Source organism: Rhinopithecus roxellana, chromosome 1 (assembly GCF_007565055.1).
Source record: "Rhinopithecus roxellana isolate Shanxi Qingling chromosome 1, ASM756505v1, whole genome shotgun sequence".
NCBI lineage: Eukaryota > Metazoa > Chordata > Mammalia > Primates > Cercopithecidae > Rhinopithecus > Rhinopithecus roxellana.
The window spans coordinates 90,787,413-90,803,937 of NC_044549.1; the positions used below are offsets into that span (position 1 = coordinate 90,787,413).

The 16,525-nt window shown below is 46.1% G+C and overlaps 1 protein-coding gene across 1 annotated transcript; it reads left to right on the forward strand.

Moving 5' to 3' along the window:
- Positions 1-2,665: 2,665 nt before the first annotated feature.
- Positions 2,666-16,012, forward strand: BRK1 (BRICK1 subunit of SCAR/WAVE actin nucleating complex). Its single transcript, XM_010369384.2, has 3 exons — positions 2,666-2,882; positions 14,450-14,532; positions 15,093-16,012. The coding sequence occupies exons 1-3, from the start codon at positions 2,765-2,767 to the stop codon at positions 15,117-15,119; spliced, it is 228 nt and encodes a 75-aa protein (XP_010367686.1). The 5' UTR covers positions 2,666-2,764; the 3' UTR covers positions 15,120-16,012.
- Positions 16,013-16,525: the final 513 nt, after the last annotated feature.

A 16,525-nucleotide genomic window follows, 5' to 3' on the forward strand; every position in this document is an offset into this window, starting at 1 on the left:
CTGGTCTCAAACTCCTGGCCTCAAGCAATACACCCGCCTCAGGGTCCCAAAGTGCTAGGATTAACAGATGTGAGCCGCCAGACCCAGCCACTCAGCCACGTTTTTTCTTTTCTTTTTTTTTTTTTTTTGAGACGGAGTCTCACTCTGTCGCCCAGGCTGGAGTGCAGTGGCCGGATCTCAGCTCACTGCAAGCTCCGCCTCCTGGGTTCACACCATTCTCCTGCCTCAGCCTCCCGAGTAGCTGGGACTACAGGTGCCCGCCACCTCGCCCGGCTAGTTTTTTTGTATTTTTTTAGTAGAGCCGGGGTTTCACCGTGTTAGCCAGGATGGTCTCGATATCCTGACCTCATGATCCGCCCGTCTCGGCCTCCCAAAGTGCTGGGATTACAGGCTTGAGCCACCGCGCCCGGCTTATTTTTAATAAAAAGCATTTACTGGCCGGGCACGGTGGCTCACGCCTGTAACCCCAACACTTTGGGAGGCTGAGGCAGGGAGATCATCTGAGGTCAGGAGTTTGAGACTAGCCTGACCAACATGGTGAAACCCCGTCTCTACTTTAAAAAAAAAAAAAAAAAAAAAATATATATATATATATATATATACACACACACACACACACACACACATATGTGTATATATACATATATACACACACACATATATATACACACACACACACACACACACACAGAAATCAGCCGTGTGTGGTGGTATACACCTGTAGTCCCAGCTACCTGAGAAGCTGAGGCAGGAGAATTGCTTGAACCTGGGAGGCAGCCGTTGCAGTGAGCCGAGATCCAGCCACTGCACTCCAGCCAGAGCAACAGAGCTAGACTCTGTCTCAAAATAAAGGAGCATTTACTGCATGCCAGATTGTAAGTATTCCCTAAAACGAGAATAAAATTGTTCATATTCCACTACCTTAGCAAAGCAGATACTGACTTTTTTGGTAGATCTTCTTGTCCTCAAGCAGACATTTTTCCATAGTTGCAATTAAAGAAAAATGTGGGCCGGGCCGGGTGGCTCATGTCTGTAATCCCAGCACTTTGGGAGGCCGAGGTGGGCAGATCACTTGAGATTAGGAGTTCGAGACCAGCCTGGCCAACATGGTGAAAACCCGTCTCTACTAAAAAATACAAAAAATAGCTGGGTGTGGTGGCAGGCGCCTGTAATCCCAGCTACTTGGGAGGCTGAGGCAGGAGAATCACTTGAACCCAGGAGGCAGAGGTCACAGTGAGCCAAGATCATGCCATTGCGCTCCAGCCTGGGCATTGACAGAGAAACTCCGTCTCAAAAAAAAAAAAAAAAAAAACAAACAAAGAAAAGGAAGGAAGGGAGGCAGGGAGGCAGGATATTTTGTTTTTCCCCTTAATTTATTGTATTTGTTTTCATATTGCTTGTGTTCATAATTAGCATTTAAATGACTGCATAATAGGCTGGGCGTGGTGGCTCATGCCTATAATCCCAGCACTTTGGGAGGCCGAGGTGGGCAGATCACTTGAGGTTAGGAGTTCCAGACCAGCCTGGCCAACATGGTGAAACCCCCTCTCTACAAAAAAAACAAAAATTAGCCAGGCGTGGTGATCTGAACCTGTAGTCCCAACTACACTGGAGGCTGAGGCTGGAGGATAGCTTGAGCCCAGGAGTTTGAGGCTGCAGTGAGCCATGATCATGCCATTGCATTCCAGCCTGGACAATAGTAAGACCTTGTGTCAGGCCAGGCGCGGTGGCTCACGCCTGTAATCCCAGCACTTTGGGAGGCCGAGGCGGGCGGATTGTCTGAGGTCAGGAGTTCGAGACCAGTCTGGCCAGGATGGAGAAACACGGGCTCTACTAAAAACACAAAAAAATTAGTCGGGCGTGGTGGTGTGTGCCTGTAATTCCAGCTACTTGGGCACCTGAGGCAGGAGAATCGCTTGAACCCGGGAGGCGGAGGTTGCAGTGGGCCGAGATCACGCCACTCCAGCCTGGGCGACAGAGCGAGACTCCTCTCAAAAAAACAAAAAACAAAAAACAAAACTTTGTCACAAAAGCACAAATTTCCTTCTGAAAGGGATTGTTCCAGTTTGCAGTGTGCCCACCTATTTATGACCATGTCATTTTTTAGACTCCGTCTAAAAAAAAAAAAAAAAGACTTGTATTTAGTGTGTTTTTTTTTTTTTTTTTTGAGATGGAGCCTCGCTCTGTCCCCCAGGCTGGAGTGCAGTGGCGCGATCTCCGGCTCACTGCAAGCTCCGCCTCCCGGGTTCCCGCCATTCTCCTGCCTCAGCCTCCTGAGTAGCTGGGACAACAGGCGCCCGCCCCCGCGCCCGACTAATTTTTTGTATTTTTAGTAGAGACAGGGTTTCACTGTGGTCTCGATCTCCTGACCTAGTGATCCGCCCGCCTCGGCCTCCCAAAGTGCTGGGATTACTGGCGTGAGCCACCGCGCCCAGATTTTTAGTGTGATTTAATCGACTGTGCCCATCTTACTGCGGACACTGAGCCTGGAGCAGTTGAGGGAGACGGCAAGACCCCCCCACGAGCCCGTTTAACACCATAACGCGCGTGCACTACAACCTCGCCTCAGGAGTCGAGGCTTCTGTTTTCTACAGCGTGGGAGTAGAGAGCAAAAGCCGGAGAGGACGTTACATTGCACAGGCGTATCACAGTGCCCGAGAATTCGTGGGCGCTCCAGAGGATGGGTGTGGGCTGGTGGCGCAGGCGCGCTAGAGGCCTGTAGGGTCGGGGCGTCTGCGCAGTCGCTCTTCCTCAGGCGGCCGCCATGGCGGGACAGGAGGATCCGGTGCAGCGAGAGATTCACCAGGACTGGGCTAACCGGGAGTACATTGAGATAATCACCAGCAGCATCAAGAAAATCGCGGACTTTCTCAACTCGTTCGGTCAGCGGGCCAGCAAGGGGAGGCGGGGAGGAGGGAGACCGCGAGGCGTTTGGGCTGGGGCTCCGGGGAGATGCTTTGAGAGGACTACCGGAGCCTTCGGCTGTTGCGGGTTTTCACTTCCTCCTTCAGGTCCCACCTTCTCCCTCCTGCCCTGACCCTCAGGCTCCGCTGGACAGTCTCTGTAGGGTTATCCTGCCCTACGCTGAGCTCGTGGCTTCCTGCCATCCCCCTGGACCCATTCTACAAGTCCTTTTCCCAGATTCGTCAGGCAGCCCCATCCTCGCTCCGTGGTTCTCCTAAGTGGTCTCCCTGCCTCCTTTGTACTCTACATCCATTCCATTCCCCACTTTGCACTCAAAGTGAGCATCCGGGACCGTGTCACTGCTCTGTTTGAGGACTGTTGACGGCTCCCCATCTTCAGGATCTGCTCGAAACCCTCTAGCGTCATGCCTTTTAGTTGGACCCGTTGTCAGCCACTCCCGTCTTGTCCATTTCTTCCTGTCTCCTGTGTGTGCTGCGGTGAGAGTGGTTGGAGATGAGGTCAGAGGGATGCCAGGATCTTGTAGGATCTTGGAAGTCCTCTCTGTATTGCTAGTATATAGCTTGTGGTAGGTGTTCTGTCTACTTCTAGCCCGTTCCTCAGAGCTAATACAGGTCGGGTGCCTTCAGCAGAAGGACATCTTTACCAGAGTCTTTCCTAGGCATGGCCTGCTCATGACAGCCTTAAATTCTTGTGAACAGCAAGCAAAGTAATCAAGACTCCTACCTCTTCTTCTCCAAGTGTTTAAGAGAACTTGGCACTGGTTAGACTTTCTTGTGTAATTACAGGATATAGGGATGCATCTAGTGAACTTTTCATTTTTTTTTTTTTTTTTTTTTTTTGAGACGGAGTCTCGCTCTGACGCCCAGGCTGGAGTGCAGTGGCCGGATCTCAGCTCACTACAAGCTCCGCCTCCCGGGTTTACGCCATTCTCCTGCCTCAACCTCCCGAGTAGCTGGGACTACAGGCGCCCGCCACCTCGCCCGGCTAGTTTTTGTATTTTTTAGTAGAGACGAGGTTTCACCGTGTTAGCCAGGATGGTCTCGATCTCCTGACCTTGTGATCCGCCTGTCTCGGCCTCCCAAAGTGCTGGGATTACAGGTTTGAGCCACTGCGCCCGGCCTGAACTTTTCTTCAACTAGTGTACTTTGGAAAGATTTTTAAATGAATTATTCTCTAGCTAAAGGAATGATGGCCTTAGGAGTGTAAAGGTGACAGAGCAAGAGATTGTCAGAAAGCATCAGCGAGAGATACTAGAGCTCCATATGAGACCCTCTCTTAAGGCATAGTGGGAGACACAGAAAAAGAACCACTTCCTACATTCAAAGAAGTTCTAATCTTGAAGATGAAATAATGACAACTTCAGAACAAAGAAGAGCATCATTTTTGTATTGAAGTATTTTCAGACAGGGTGTATAGGACTATAATCATGGCTGGGTTCAATGGCTCATATCTGTAATCCCAGCACTTTGGGAGGCCAAGTTGGGAGAATTGCTTGAGCCCAGGAGTTCAAGACCAGCCTGGACAACATGGCCAGATCCTATCTCTACAAAACAACAACAACAACAAAAAATTAGTTGGGCATGGTCATGCATACCTGTTGTCCCAGCTACTTGGGAGGCCGAGACAGGAGGATCACTTGAGCCCTGGAGGCAGTGAGCCATGTTCATGCCACTGCACTCCAGCCTAGGCAACAGAGTAAGACGCTGTCTCAAAAAAATAATAATAATAATAATCCTGAGTTGGATTCTAGTAATGTAATTTCATTTCTGAGAACAGAATTGTACCAGTAAACTTTTAATTCATTATGTTTATCTTTGACATAGTCTTGGTATATCATACCCATTAAATTTATAGTGAATGAGTCTTGGGACTGACTGAAAATTGAAAAGCTTAAGCTTAGGATTTGCAAAGGAGAAATGTCTCTTTTCTTGCTTGATAGGCAAGGAGATATCAGCTCAGAGATTATGTGTGATTTGTAAAAGTCACATTGTATGATCAGATGGAGAGTAAAGACTTTTTATTTGGGCTTTCCAACAAATTCTTTTTTTTTTTTTTTTGAGACAGGGTCTCACCCTAGTCCAGGCTGGAGTGCAGTGGCATGATCACAGCTCACTGCAACCTCGTCTTCCTGGACTCAAGCTATTCTCGTGCCTCTGCCTCCTGAGTAGCTGGGTTTACAGGTGTGCACCACCACGCCTGGCTGATTTTTGTGCTTTTTAAAGTAGAGACAGGTTTTGGCCATCTTTCCCAGGCTAGTCTCAAACTCCTGAGCTCAAGTGATCCACCCACCCCAGCCTCCCAAAGTGCTGGGATTACAGTCGTGAGCCACTGTGCCCTGCCCCCAATAAATTCTAAACTAAGGAATTAGACATACAGAAGTCCAGTCTTTTGGAGCCAAAATAAATGACTTCCCTTAGCTTAGATCATTATCCTCTCTTAAAGTGATGATAATGGCCAAATGTTTGGAGTAATTGCTAGATGGTTTTTAAATTAGAAAGTGAATTTAGAGAAAATAACAATTAAATACAACTAAGTAAGAAGAGAATTATAATGCAGGATTAATAGTCAAAGGAATTTGACTTAGTAGTTAGTTGTACCTGAGGCAGGTTCTTAAAGATTGGCATGGTGGCTCATGCCTGTAATCGCAGCACTTTGGGAGGCTGAGGCAGGCGGATCACCTGAGGTCGAGTTTGAGATCAGCCTGGCTAACATGGTGAAACCCTGTCTCTATTAAAAATACAAAATTAGCTGGGTGTGGTGGTGCACACCTGTAATCCCAGCTACTCAGGAGGCTGAGGCAGGAGAATCGCTTGAACTGGGGAGGTGGAGGTTGCAGTGAGCAGGGATCGTGCCACTGCACTACAGCTTGAGCGAAAGATTAAGACTCCATCTCCAAAAAAAAAAAGAAAGATTGACAATATCACAATGCAAGAGTTTAGAGAAAAACCCCACAAGCTGCAAAACTGGATAAATTTTAAGGATAGACTTGAGTATGTTTTCTTGGTATTGGATGATTTAGGATGACTGTGAATGGGATGTTTTTTTCCCATCCTAAGCCATTAGCAGGCTTGTACAATTGTCCCTTCAACAATACATGTTTGAAGTGCAGGGATCCATTTACAGGTAGTTTTTTTTTGAGACAGATTTTCACTCTGTCACCTAGGCTGAAGTGCAGTGGCATGATCTCGACTCACTGCAACCTCCACCTCCTAGGTTCAAGTGATTTTCTTGCTTTAGCCTCCCGAATAGCTGGGACTATGGGTGTGTGTCACCATGCCTGGTTAATATTTGTATTTTTAGTAGAGACAGGATTCGCCATGTTGGCCATGCTGCTCTTGAACTCTTGGCCTCAAGTGACCCACCTCTGTTCAACCTCCCAGAGTGCTGGGATTATAGGCATGAGCCACTGTGCCTGGCCATAGGTGGATTTATTGTGATAAAAGTTATACAGTATGCCTGCCTCTCCTGCCTCACCTTCCACCTCTGCCACCCATGAGGTAGCGAAACAACCTCTCTTCTTCCTCCTCTTCCTCAACCTAACTTAGCAGGAAGACAATGAGGATGAAGACCATTATGATGATCCACTTCCATTTAATGAATAGTAAATATATTTCCTTTTCCTAGTGTGTTTTTTTGGTTGTTGTTTGTTTGTTTTTTGAGACGGAATCTCACTCTGTCGCCCAGGATGGAGTGCAGTGGCGTGATCTCGGCTCACTGCAAGCTCTGCCTCCCAGGTCATGCCATTCTCCTGCCTCAGCCTCCAGAGTAGCTGGGACCACAGATGCCCACCACCACGCCTGGCTAATTTTTTTTTTTTTTTTTTTTTTTTTTTTTTTTTTTTGAGACGGAGTCTCGCTCTGTCGCCCAAGCTGGAGTGCAGTGGCCGGATCTCAGCTCTCTGCAAGCTCCGCCTCCCGGGTTCACGCCATTCTCCTGCCTCAGCCTCCCGAGTAGCTGGGACTACAGGCGCCCGCCACCTCGCCCGGCTAGTTTTTTGTACTTTTTAGTAGAGACGGGGTTTCACTGTGTTAGCCAGGATGGTCTCGATCTCCTGACCTCGTGATCCGCCCGCCTCGGCCTCCCAAAGTGCTGGGATTACAGGCATGAGCCACCGCGCCCGGCCAATTTTTTTGTATTTTTTAGTAGAGATGGGATTTTACCATGCTAGCCAGGATGATCTCGATCTCCTGACCTTGTGATCTGCCCGCCTAGGCCTCCCAAAGTGCTGGGATTACAGGCGTGAGCCACTGCACCCAGCCTCCTCATGTTTTTTTTAATAACATAGTCTTTTCTCTAGTTTACTTTATTGTAATACACTATGTCATATATGTGACTTCCAAAATATGTGTTAATCAACTGCTCCTGTTATCAGTAAGGTTTCCAGTCAACAGTAGGCTATTAGTTTAGTTCTGGGGAGACAAAAATTATATGCAGATTTTCTTTTTCTTATGTATTTAAAATAGAGATGAGGTCTCACTGTGTTGCCCAGGCTGTTCTCAAACTCCTAAGTTCAAGGGATCCTCCTGTCTCAGCCTCCCAAAGCACTAGGATTACACATGTGAGCCACCGTGCCAGCCTGTGCAGATTTTCAACTGCACAGAGGGTTGATGTTCTTAACCCCTGAGTTGTTCAGGGGTTAACTCTAACATGTTTATGATGATATGGTTTGGTGGTGTAAAGATTCAATAAGAATTTACTGCAGTGGCTCACGCCTGTAATCCCAGCACTTTGGGAGGCTGAGGTGGGCAGATCATGAGGTCAGGAGTTCGAGACCAGCCTGCCCAACGTGGTGAAACCCTGTCTCTACTAAAAATACAAAAATTAGCTGGGTATGGTGGAGTGCACCTGTAATCCCAGCTACTCAGGAGACTGAGGCAGGAGCAATCCCTTGAACCCTGGAGGCGAAGGTTGCAGTGATGAGCCAAGATCGTGCCACTGTACTCCAGCCTGTGACAGAGTGAGACACTGTCTCAAAGAAAATAATTTACTTTGAGGGAGCATCTGAAGTTCTTCACATATGTTAGCAATTCTGTAGTCCTTACCCTGACCACAGAGAATCTGCATGGGCCATGTATTTTGGAGAGAGAATTGTTTTTCTAAGATAGTAAATGACTTTCTGAAAAGCATTTACCCTGTGATTCCAGCTGGTGAGAGTAGAGTCACAGTCTCCCACGTGAACTTGAGGACGTACAAATCATAATGTAGCAATAACATCCTAACACTAGGCCTGTTCTGTACTTTGGAATTGGTGAAGCTTCTAAAAACAGATGGTTAGAGATTATCGCTTTTTATTCTTATACTATTTTTTTTCTGGTTCTAAAGGTAATATATGCAGAGAAGTATAAAGAAAAAATAGAGAATGTGGCTTTTTAAAAAAATCTTAGTTTTTGTACTAAGCCAACAAATACAGCATGCCTGGTGTGTGTCAGATGCTGTGAGAAAGGAATAAATATGAATAAATGGATATGATACCCACTCCTAAGATTTTCAGAATTTTGCTGGAAAAGTAAGTCTTAACTACAAAAACATTCCAAAAGAAAGGCAGTATTGTTTTGTTTTTTTTTTGAGACGGAGTCTCGCTCTGTTGCCCAGGCTGGAATGCAGTGGTGCAGTCTCGGCTCACTGCAACTTCTGCCTCCCGGCTTCAAGTGATTCTTCTGCCTCAGCCTCCTGAGTACCTGGGACTACAGGCATGCGCCACCATGCCTGGCTAATTCTTTTTCTTTTTCTTTTTTCTTTTCTTTTCTTTTTTTTTTTTTTTTTAAGATGGAGTCTTGCCGTGTTGCCCAGGCTTGAGTACAGTGGTGCTATCTTGACTCACTGCAACCTCTGCCTCCTGAGTTCAAGCCATTCTTCTGCCTCAGCCTCCCAAGTAGCTGGGATTACAGGTGCACGCCACCATGCCCAGCTACTTTTTGTATTATTAGTAGAGATGGGGTTTCGCCATGTTAGCCAGGCTGGTCTCAAACTCCTGACCTCAAGTGATCCGCCCACCTCGGCCTCCCAAAGTGCTGGGATTACAGGTGTGAACCACCATGCCCGGCCTGACAGTATTGATTTTTGTAATGCTAAAGTTATATGCAGTAAGTTCAGAGAAGGAGCTGTCTGATAAAAGCATTTGTTCCCTAACAAGAACTGGTATTTTCAATTAAAGGCTGGTGATAATGTACACATACTTGTGCTCTGGTCTCAGATTTATCCAGCTGCTGAATGCTTTCTTGGTGTTTTTTATTTGAACCAGCGTGTACTTATTAGGATTTGAAATATGACCAGAGTTTCTGGAGTTGAACATTTTCTGTTTCTCAGCAGTGTTTATCCATGTAGGCCAGTAGCATAGTATTGTTCCTGAATTCTAATTCATTACCAGATTGACAGCTAGAACAGAATAGCCACCCAGGAAGGAACCTTCCCTCTCTTACCTCCCCCAATAAAGTTGGTATGTCTTTCTTCATGGGAAATGACAGGTTGTCAGAGATAATATTCATGCTCTTACTCAGTGCATACATAATGTGCCTTTAGACTTCCAAAAACCAGACTGAAAAAAGGCTTGGTCCTGTGGGGCAGTTCTGACAGAAAGTGGCAGTGCATCCAGGAAAGGGGGGCATGCTGAAGTGATCATACTTAAGCTAGACCTGGGAATTCAAGGAAGCAGCACAAGCATAAAAAGAATGAAGAGGCCGGGCGCGGTGGCTCAAGCCTGTAATCCCAGCACTTTGGGAGGCCGAGACGGGCGGATCACGAGGTCAGGAGATCGAGACCATCCTGGCTAACATGGTGAAACCCCGTCTCTACTAAAAATACAAAAAACTAGCCGGGCGACCTGGCGGGCGCCTGTAGTCCCAGCTACTCGGGAGGCTGAGGCAGGAGAATGGCGGGAACCCGGGAGGCGGAGCTTGCAGTGAGCTGAGATCCGGCCACTACACTCCAGCCTGGGCGGCAGAGCGAGACTCCGTCTCAAAAAAAAAAAAAAAAGAATGAAGAATGTCCAGAAATGGCAAATCCATAGAGACAAAGATTAGTATTTCCCAGGGACTGAAGGGTGGCAGAATGAGGAGTGATAGGACCAAGAGGTATAAGGTATCTTTTGGGGATGATGAAAATATTCTAAAAGTAGATTATAATGATTGCACAACTCTGTAAATATACTAAAAACCATTGAATTGTATACTTTAAGCAGGTAAAAGAATGGAAAGTGGCAGATGGAGACCTGGGGTATAAATTATAGCCCTGGAGGCACAGAAAGATGGTAGCAGTGTGCATTGGGACAGTGTGATGGGAAAGAATACCATACTGGGCAGTCAAGAACGGGGTTCTAAACTCAGCCCTGCTGTTATTTTGTCCCATTAGTGACCCAACATGGGCCCTCAGCTTACCTAGGACTCAGTTTTCCCACTTGTGAGGTGAGTAGAGTTACACTAGAGTCAATCTTTTGTTCCACTAACATACCAGAATGCATCCTTTTTTTTTTCAGTCAACATCTGTGTACCAGGCATGATACTGAGGTTACAAGAGGCAATACGTACTTCTTTCCATTAACTTGTTCAAATGGTGAAACAGACATGTAAATAAATTGTAAATTATAAGTACATAAATATCATTTGGCTTTGTGACATGAACATTTTCCCATTTCATTAAATACTCCTCAAACTTGTAACTTTTTTTTTTTTTTTTTAGACAGAGTTTAGTTCTTGTTGTCCAGGCTGGAGTGCAATGGTGCAATCTCAGGTCACTGCCTCAGGTGATCCACCCACCTTGGCCTCCCAAAGTGCTGGGATTACAGAGGTGAGCCACTGCACCTGGCCACTTTTTTTTTTTTTGAGACGGAGTCTTGCTCTGTCACCCAGGCTGGAGTGCAGTGACGTGATCTCGGTTTACTGCAACCTCCACCTCCCAGGTTCACGCCATTCTCCTGCCTCAGCCTCCCAAGTAGCTGAGACTACAGGCTCCCGCGACCACGCCCGGCTAATTTTTTGTATTTTTGGTAGAGGTGGGGTTTCACCAAAATTCCCCGTGTTCGCCAGGATGGTCTCGATCTCCTGACCTCGTGATCCTCCAGTCTCAGCCTCCCAAAGTGCTGGGATTACAGGCGTGAGCCACCGCGCCCAGCCTTTTTTTTTTTTTGAGACAGAGTCTCACTCTGTTGCCCAGGCTGGAGTGCAGTGGTGCAATCTCAACTCACTGCAACCTCTGCCTCCTGGGTTCAAGCCATTCTCCTGCCTCAGCCTCCTGAGTAGCTGGGATTACAGGCGTGCGCCACCATGCCCAGCTAATTTTGTATTTTTAGTAGAGACAGGGTTTCTTTTTTCTTTGTATTTTTGGTAGAGATGGGGTTTCTCCATGTTGGCCAGGCTTGTCTTGAACTCCGACCTCAAGTGATCCGCCCACCTCGGCCTCCCAAAGTGCTGGGATTACAGGCGTGAGCCACCGCGCCCAGCCATTATAACTCTTAATGCCTATTTTAATAGTCTCACTGATACACTATAGCAAACCATCCCAATCATGGGCATTTGGTTTTGTTGCTTTTTCACCATCTTAAATAATAGTGATGCACATTCTTATTTGTAAAATCTTTTTCCAAAGGGGGAAGTGATAACCAAAGACCAAGTACACGAATAACTTACAAATTAGAACTTAAGAGGCTGGCATGGTGCCTCACGCCTGTAATCCTAGGACTTTAAGAGCCCAAGGCAGGAGGATTGCTTGAGTTCAGGAGTTTGAGATCAGCCTGGGCAACAAAGTGAGACCCCTATCTCTACCAAAAAAAAAAAAAAAGAAAACAATTAGTCGGGCACAGTGGCATCCACCTACTGAGTAGTAATTCTAGCTACTTGGGAGGCTGAGGTGAAAGGATCCTTGAACCTAGGAGTTGGAGGGCACAGTAAGCTATGATTGCGCCACTGAACTCTAGCCTGGGTGACAGAGCAAGACCATGTCTCTTTAAAAAAAAAAAAAAAAAAAAAAAAAAGATATTCATCCGTAAATGTTTAGGTAAATACAGAAGAGGAGAATTATGATGTCCATCTGGCAAGACCTCTCAGAGATAGAATTTGAACTTAGCCTTGGGTGAGACAGACAGGCAAGATGAGTAAGATTTGGACATAATAAGATGAAAGTTGAGGCAAGATGAGGGTGTAGGAAGATTTGTCAAAATGGATGCTGAAGCGCTTTTGCAAAACAGCCAGGGAATAGATGAAAAGGCAGCTTGTTAGCTAAGTGTTAAATCATGGCGTGGGAGAGTCTCAGCGAATGTTTCAGACTTAAAAACTGTAGGTTATTGAGAGATGACTGAACAACAATGTTGGAGGAGAGAGTAGAAGATAATGACCATGCTAAGATACCTTTTCTCTCATATATTGAGAATAGTTGGAAAAAGAATAGTTCCTGTTACAGAAGTTTGCAGAGAAAAAGATGTTTTAAATTAAATCTGGTTTCATTTTGAATGAGATGGTAAAAGAAGATTGGAAAAGCTGGAGGAAGAAAAAGAATTTTGGCTGTTTTCACAGATGGAATGTGGGCTTTATAGGGTATTTGATGTTCTCCAGGTTTTCTCTAGTTCTGAAAGGCCTTTTGCCTCTAGGAGGAACAGTAGTGACATGGCTTTAATGAGCTCAGAACTCTCACACCTTCCCCCTCCATAATTTCTGCTGCTTTCTTGGCCTCTACTTTTTTTTTTTTTTTTTGAGATGGAGTCTCACTCTGTCACCCAGGCTGCAGTGCAGTGGCGCGATCCTGGCTCACTGCAACCTCCGCCTCCCAGGTTCAAGTGATTCTCCTGCCTCAGCCTCCCAAGTAGTTGGAGGCACTCGCCACCACGCCTAGCTAAGTTTGTACTTTTAGTAGAGATGGGGTTTCACCATGTTAGCCAGGCTGGTCTTAAACTCCTGACCTCAGATGATCTGCCCACCTTGGCTTCCCTAAAGTGCTGGAATTACAGGCATGAGCCACTGCACCTGGCCTCATTTCTTTCCTATTGAGATTATTTTCTTATTCTTGTCCCCTCTTTTGAAAGTCTTAGGCCATTAGTAAACGGCTGTACAGCCTTGGTGTATTCATTTGCTATTCCTGGCATAACAAATTACCACACAGGCTGGGCAGAGTGGCTCACACTTGTAATCTCAGTACTTTGGGAGGCCAAGGTGGGCGGATCACGAGGTCAAGAGATTGAGACCATCCTGGCCAACGTGGTGAAACCCCGTCTCTACTAAAAATACAAAAAAAAAATTAGCTGGGCATGGTGGCGCACACCTGTAGTCCCAGCTACTTGGGAGACTGAGGCAGGAGAATTACTTGAACCTGGGAGGCAGAGGTTGCAGTGAGCTGAGATCACGCCACTGCACTCCAGCCTGGCAACAGTGAGACTCCGTCTCAAAAACAAACAAACAAACAAAAAAACAAATTACCACACATTTTATGGCTTAAACCACATAAATTTATTATTTACCATGTGTAGGTCATAAATTGAACACTGGTAACTGGGCTAGCAATCTTCACACCTTGGCCTTCTGAAGTATTAGGATTACAGGCATGAGTCACTGCTCCTGGCCTGAGCTCCCATCAGGGTTTCAGCAGGACTGCCTTCCTTTCTGGAGGCTCAAGGAGAGGGTCTAGTTCCACGAATATAGGGTTGTTGGCAGAACTCAGTTTCTTGTGGTTGTAGAACTGAGATCTCTGTTTTGTTGCTGGCTGTCAGCTGAGAGTTGTTCCCAGCTTCTAAAGGTCACTTACATCCCTTGGCTCATGACTCCCTTCTTCCACTTTCAAAGCCAACAATGGCAGATTGGATCCCCTTCACACATCAAATCTCTTTTTCTTCTTCCATTTCATCTCTGACCCCCCTTCCTCTGCCTTTCTCACCTACATTTGTGGACTTATGATTAGATTGGGGCCAAGTGGACAATCCAAGACAAACTCTAGGCTCTCCAGGTTCTTAACCTTAATCATACCTGCAAAGCCCTGTTTCCTCACATATAATCCATATTCACAGGATCCAGGGATTAGAGAAAGGACTTTTTTTTTTTTTTTTTTTTTTAAGTTTTGCTCTTTCACCCAGACTGGAGTGAAGTGGCGAGATCTTGGCTCACCGCAACATTTGACCCCCGGTTCAAGCAATTCTCCTGCCTCAGCCTCTCGAGTAGCTGGGATTACAGGCATGTGCCATCATGCCCAGCTAATTTTTGTATTTTTAATAAGAGACAGAGTTTCACGATGTTGGCCAGGCTGGTCCTGAATTCTTGACCTCAGGTGATCCACCTGTCTAGTCCTCCCAAAGTACTAGGATTACAGGCATGAGCCACCACACCCTGCGGGAAAGGACATTTTTGTGGGGCCATTATTCTCTACTTGCAATACTTGATAGAAAATTCAGCAGATCCACTCTAAGGAACTGTGCTAAGATACTTCTCACTGTATCCATTTCCATTTGTATTCTGTGTATTATTCCTCTTTTTCAGTGTAGGAGTTGTGTGTGTCTGTGTCTGTGTGTTTGAAGTGACATTAACTCTGAACACCAGTCTCTTTTTCTCAGATATGTCTTGTCGTTCAAGACTTGCAACACTAAACGAGAAATTGACAGCCCTTGAACGGAGAATAGAGTACATTGAAGCACGGGTGAGTTTGATGGGCCAGGGCATTCCAAGAGAGAATGCGCATTTCCACTTATTACTGAAAAAAACCTGAAAGCAGAAACAGTCTTAGGAAACTTAAGCACTGGCCGGACATGGTGGCTCACGCCTGTAATCCCAGCATTTTGGGAGGCCAAGGTGGCAGATCACCTGAGGTCAGGAGTTCAAGACCAGCCTGGCCAACATGGTGAAACCCCATCTCTACTAAAAATACAAAAATTAGCCAGGCATGGTGGCTCACACCTGTAGTCCCAGCTACTTGGGAGGCTGAGGCAGGAGAATCACTTGAAACTGGGAGGTGGAGGTTGCAGTGAGCCGAGATCGCACCACTGCATTCCAGCCTAGGTGGCAGAGTGAGACTCCGTCTCAAAAAAAGAAAAGAAAAGTTAAGCAGATTGCCTGGATTTGAACCAGGTTTCTGTGACTTCACAGCTATCTTCTTTTCTACTATTTCTCACTGCCTAGAATCAAAAGTAAGAATTTTTTTTTAGACCCCTCTAATCTTTTTGAATTTATCTAAATGTCAATTTTCCTTTCCTTTCACAGGTGACAAAAGGTGAGACACTCACCTAGAACAGTGACGTGCTGCTGCTGGGAAGTTGCTTTACACAACACAGGCCACATGGGAAAGGCCCCAGCAGCCTTCAGCTCCTTCCTTTCTCCTTAAAGAGCAACAGGGCTTATTCTTGTTTTTCTTTTTTCAAAAGTGTGGCCTTTGGGCTCTGCCATCTGGGGTGTGGTGTGTTATGTCGGGAGAAGTCCAGAGGAACTGTTGGAAACGACATTAGGCATTTTACCTTTTCAGTAACATTTTATAGATCTACTTGTCAATGTATTTGAGACATTCACAGCCAAAACCCTGGGACTCTTTGTGAAGGTCCTCCCCGCCTCTATCTTTCTTTCTCTCTCTCTCAAACTTTCCTTAAAGTTCTCATTGCCTTTGCACTGCTTCTGTGAACAGTCTTTATCTCCTCCCCACCTTTGGTGGGAAGTGGGGGGCAGTCCTGGCCAAGACACTCATGCCCTGGCAATGTGGCTGCCAGAGAATGTTGTTGCAGACCCACCAGTTTCTTGTTGATTTGGGGAGGTCAAGGCCAGGCCCCCATTTGGCTTGAAGGGACATTTTTAGACTTTTCTTTCTGTCACTTGGGAGTGTCTGTGCCTCTCATATTTCCCTAATAAACTCAACTTTTTATCTGACTGCTGTGATTATGGTGGGGAGAGGAGCTGGAGGTGGACTCACTTATTGCACAGAAATGTAATATATGGCATTATTATTCTAACATAAAACTTTCAGATGCAGCTGTTTGATTCAAAGCCTAGGTGGCTTACCAGCCCAAGTCCCCATGTTTGGACTCTGAGCTGACTAGCTCATCCTGGGAATCATTTGGTCATTCAGCACATTTACCAAGTATTTACTATGTAGGCATGTTAAACTCCAATAAAAGATACAGCATTGAATCAGACATGATGCTTACAGTCTGTTGAAATACCAGCGTTCACACAATTTAGCCACAATCCAAGGCAGATTATTAGTTTTATAAAGGCAGAAGCTAAATGTCTACTTCTTTGAAAAACAGATAGCCGGGTGTGGTGGCTCACGCCTGTAATACCAGCACTTTGGGAGGTCAAGGTGGGTAGAGATCATGAGGTCGGGAGATCGGGACCATCCTGGCTAACACAGTGAAACCCTGTCTCTACTAAAAATACAAAAAATTAGCTGGGCGTGGTGGCGGGCGCCTATACTTCCAGCTACTCGGGAGACTGAGGCAGGAGAATCGCTTGAAACCGGGAGGCACAGGTTGCAATGAGCCGAGATGGGGCCACTGCACTCCAGCCTGGTGACAGAGCAAGACTCCGTCTCAAAAAAAGAAAAACAGATAGTTTAAACTTTTCATTTTGGTATCCAAAGCTTACTATAAACTTGTACCAACCTACTCCTAAAGGCTTATCCACTATATAGAATCTATTTTAGTCAC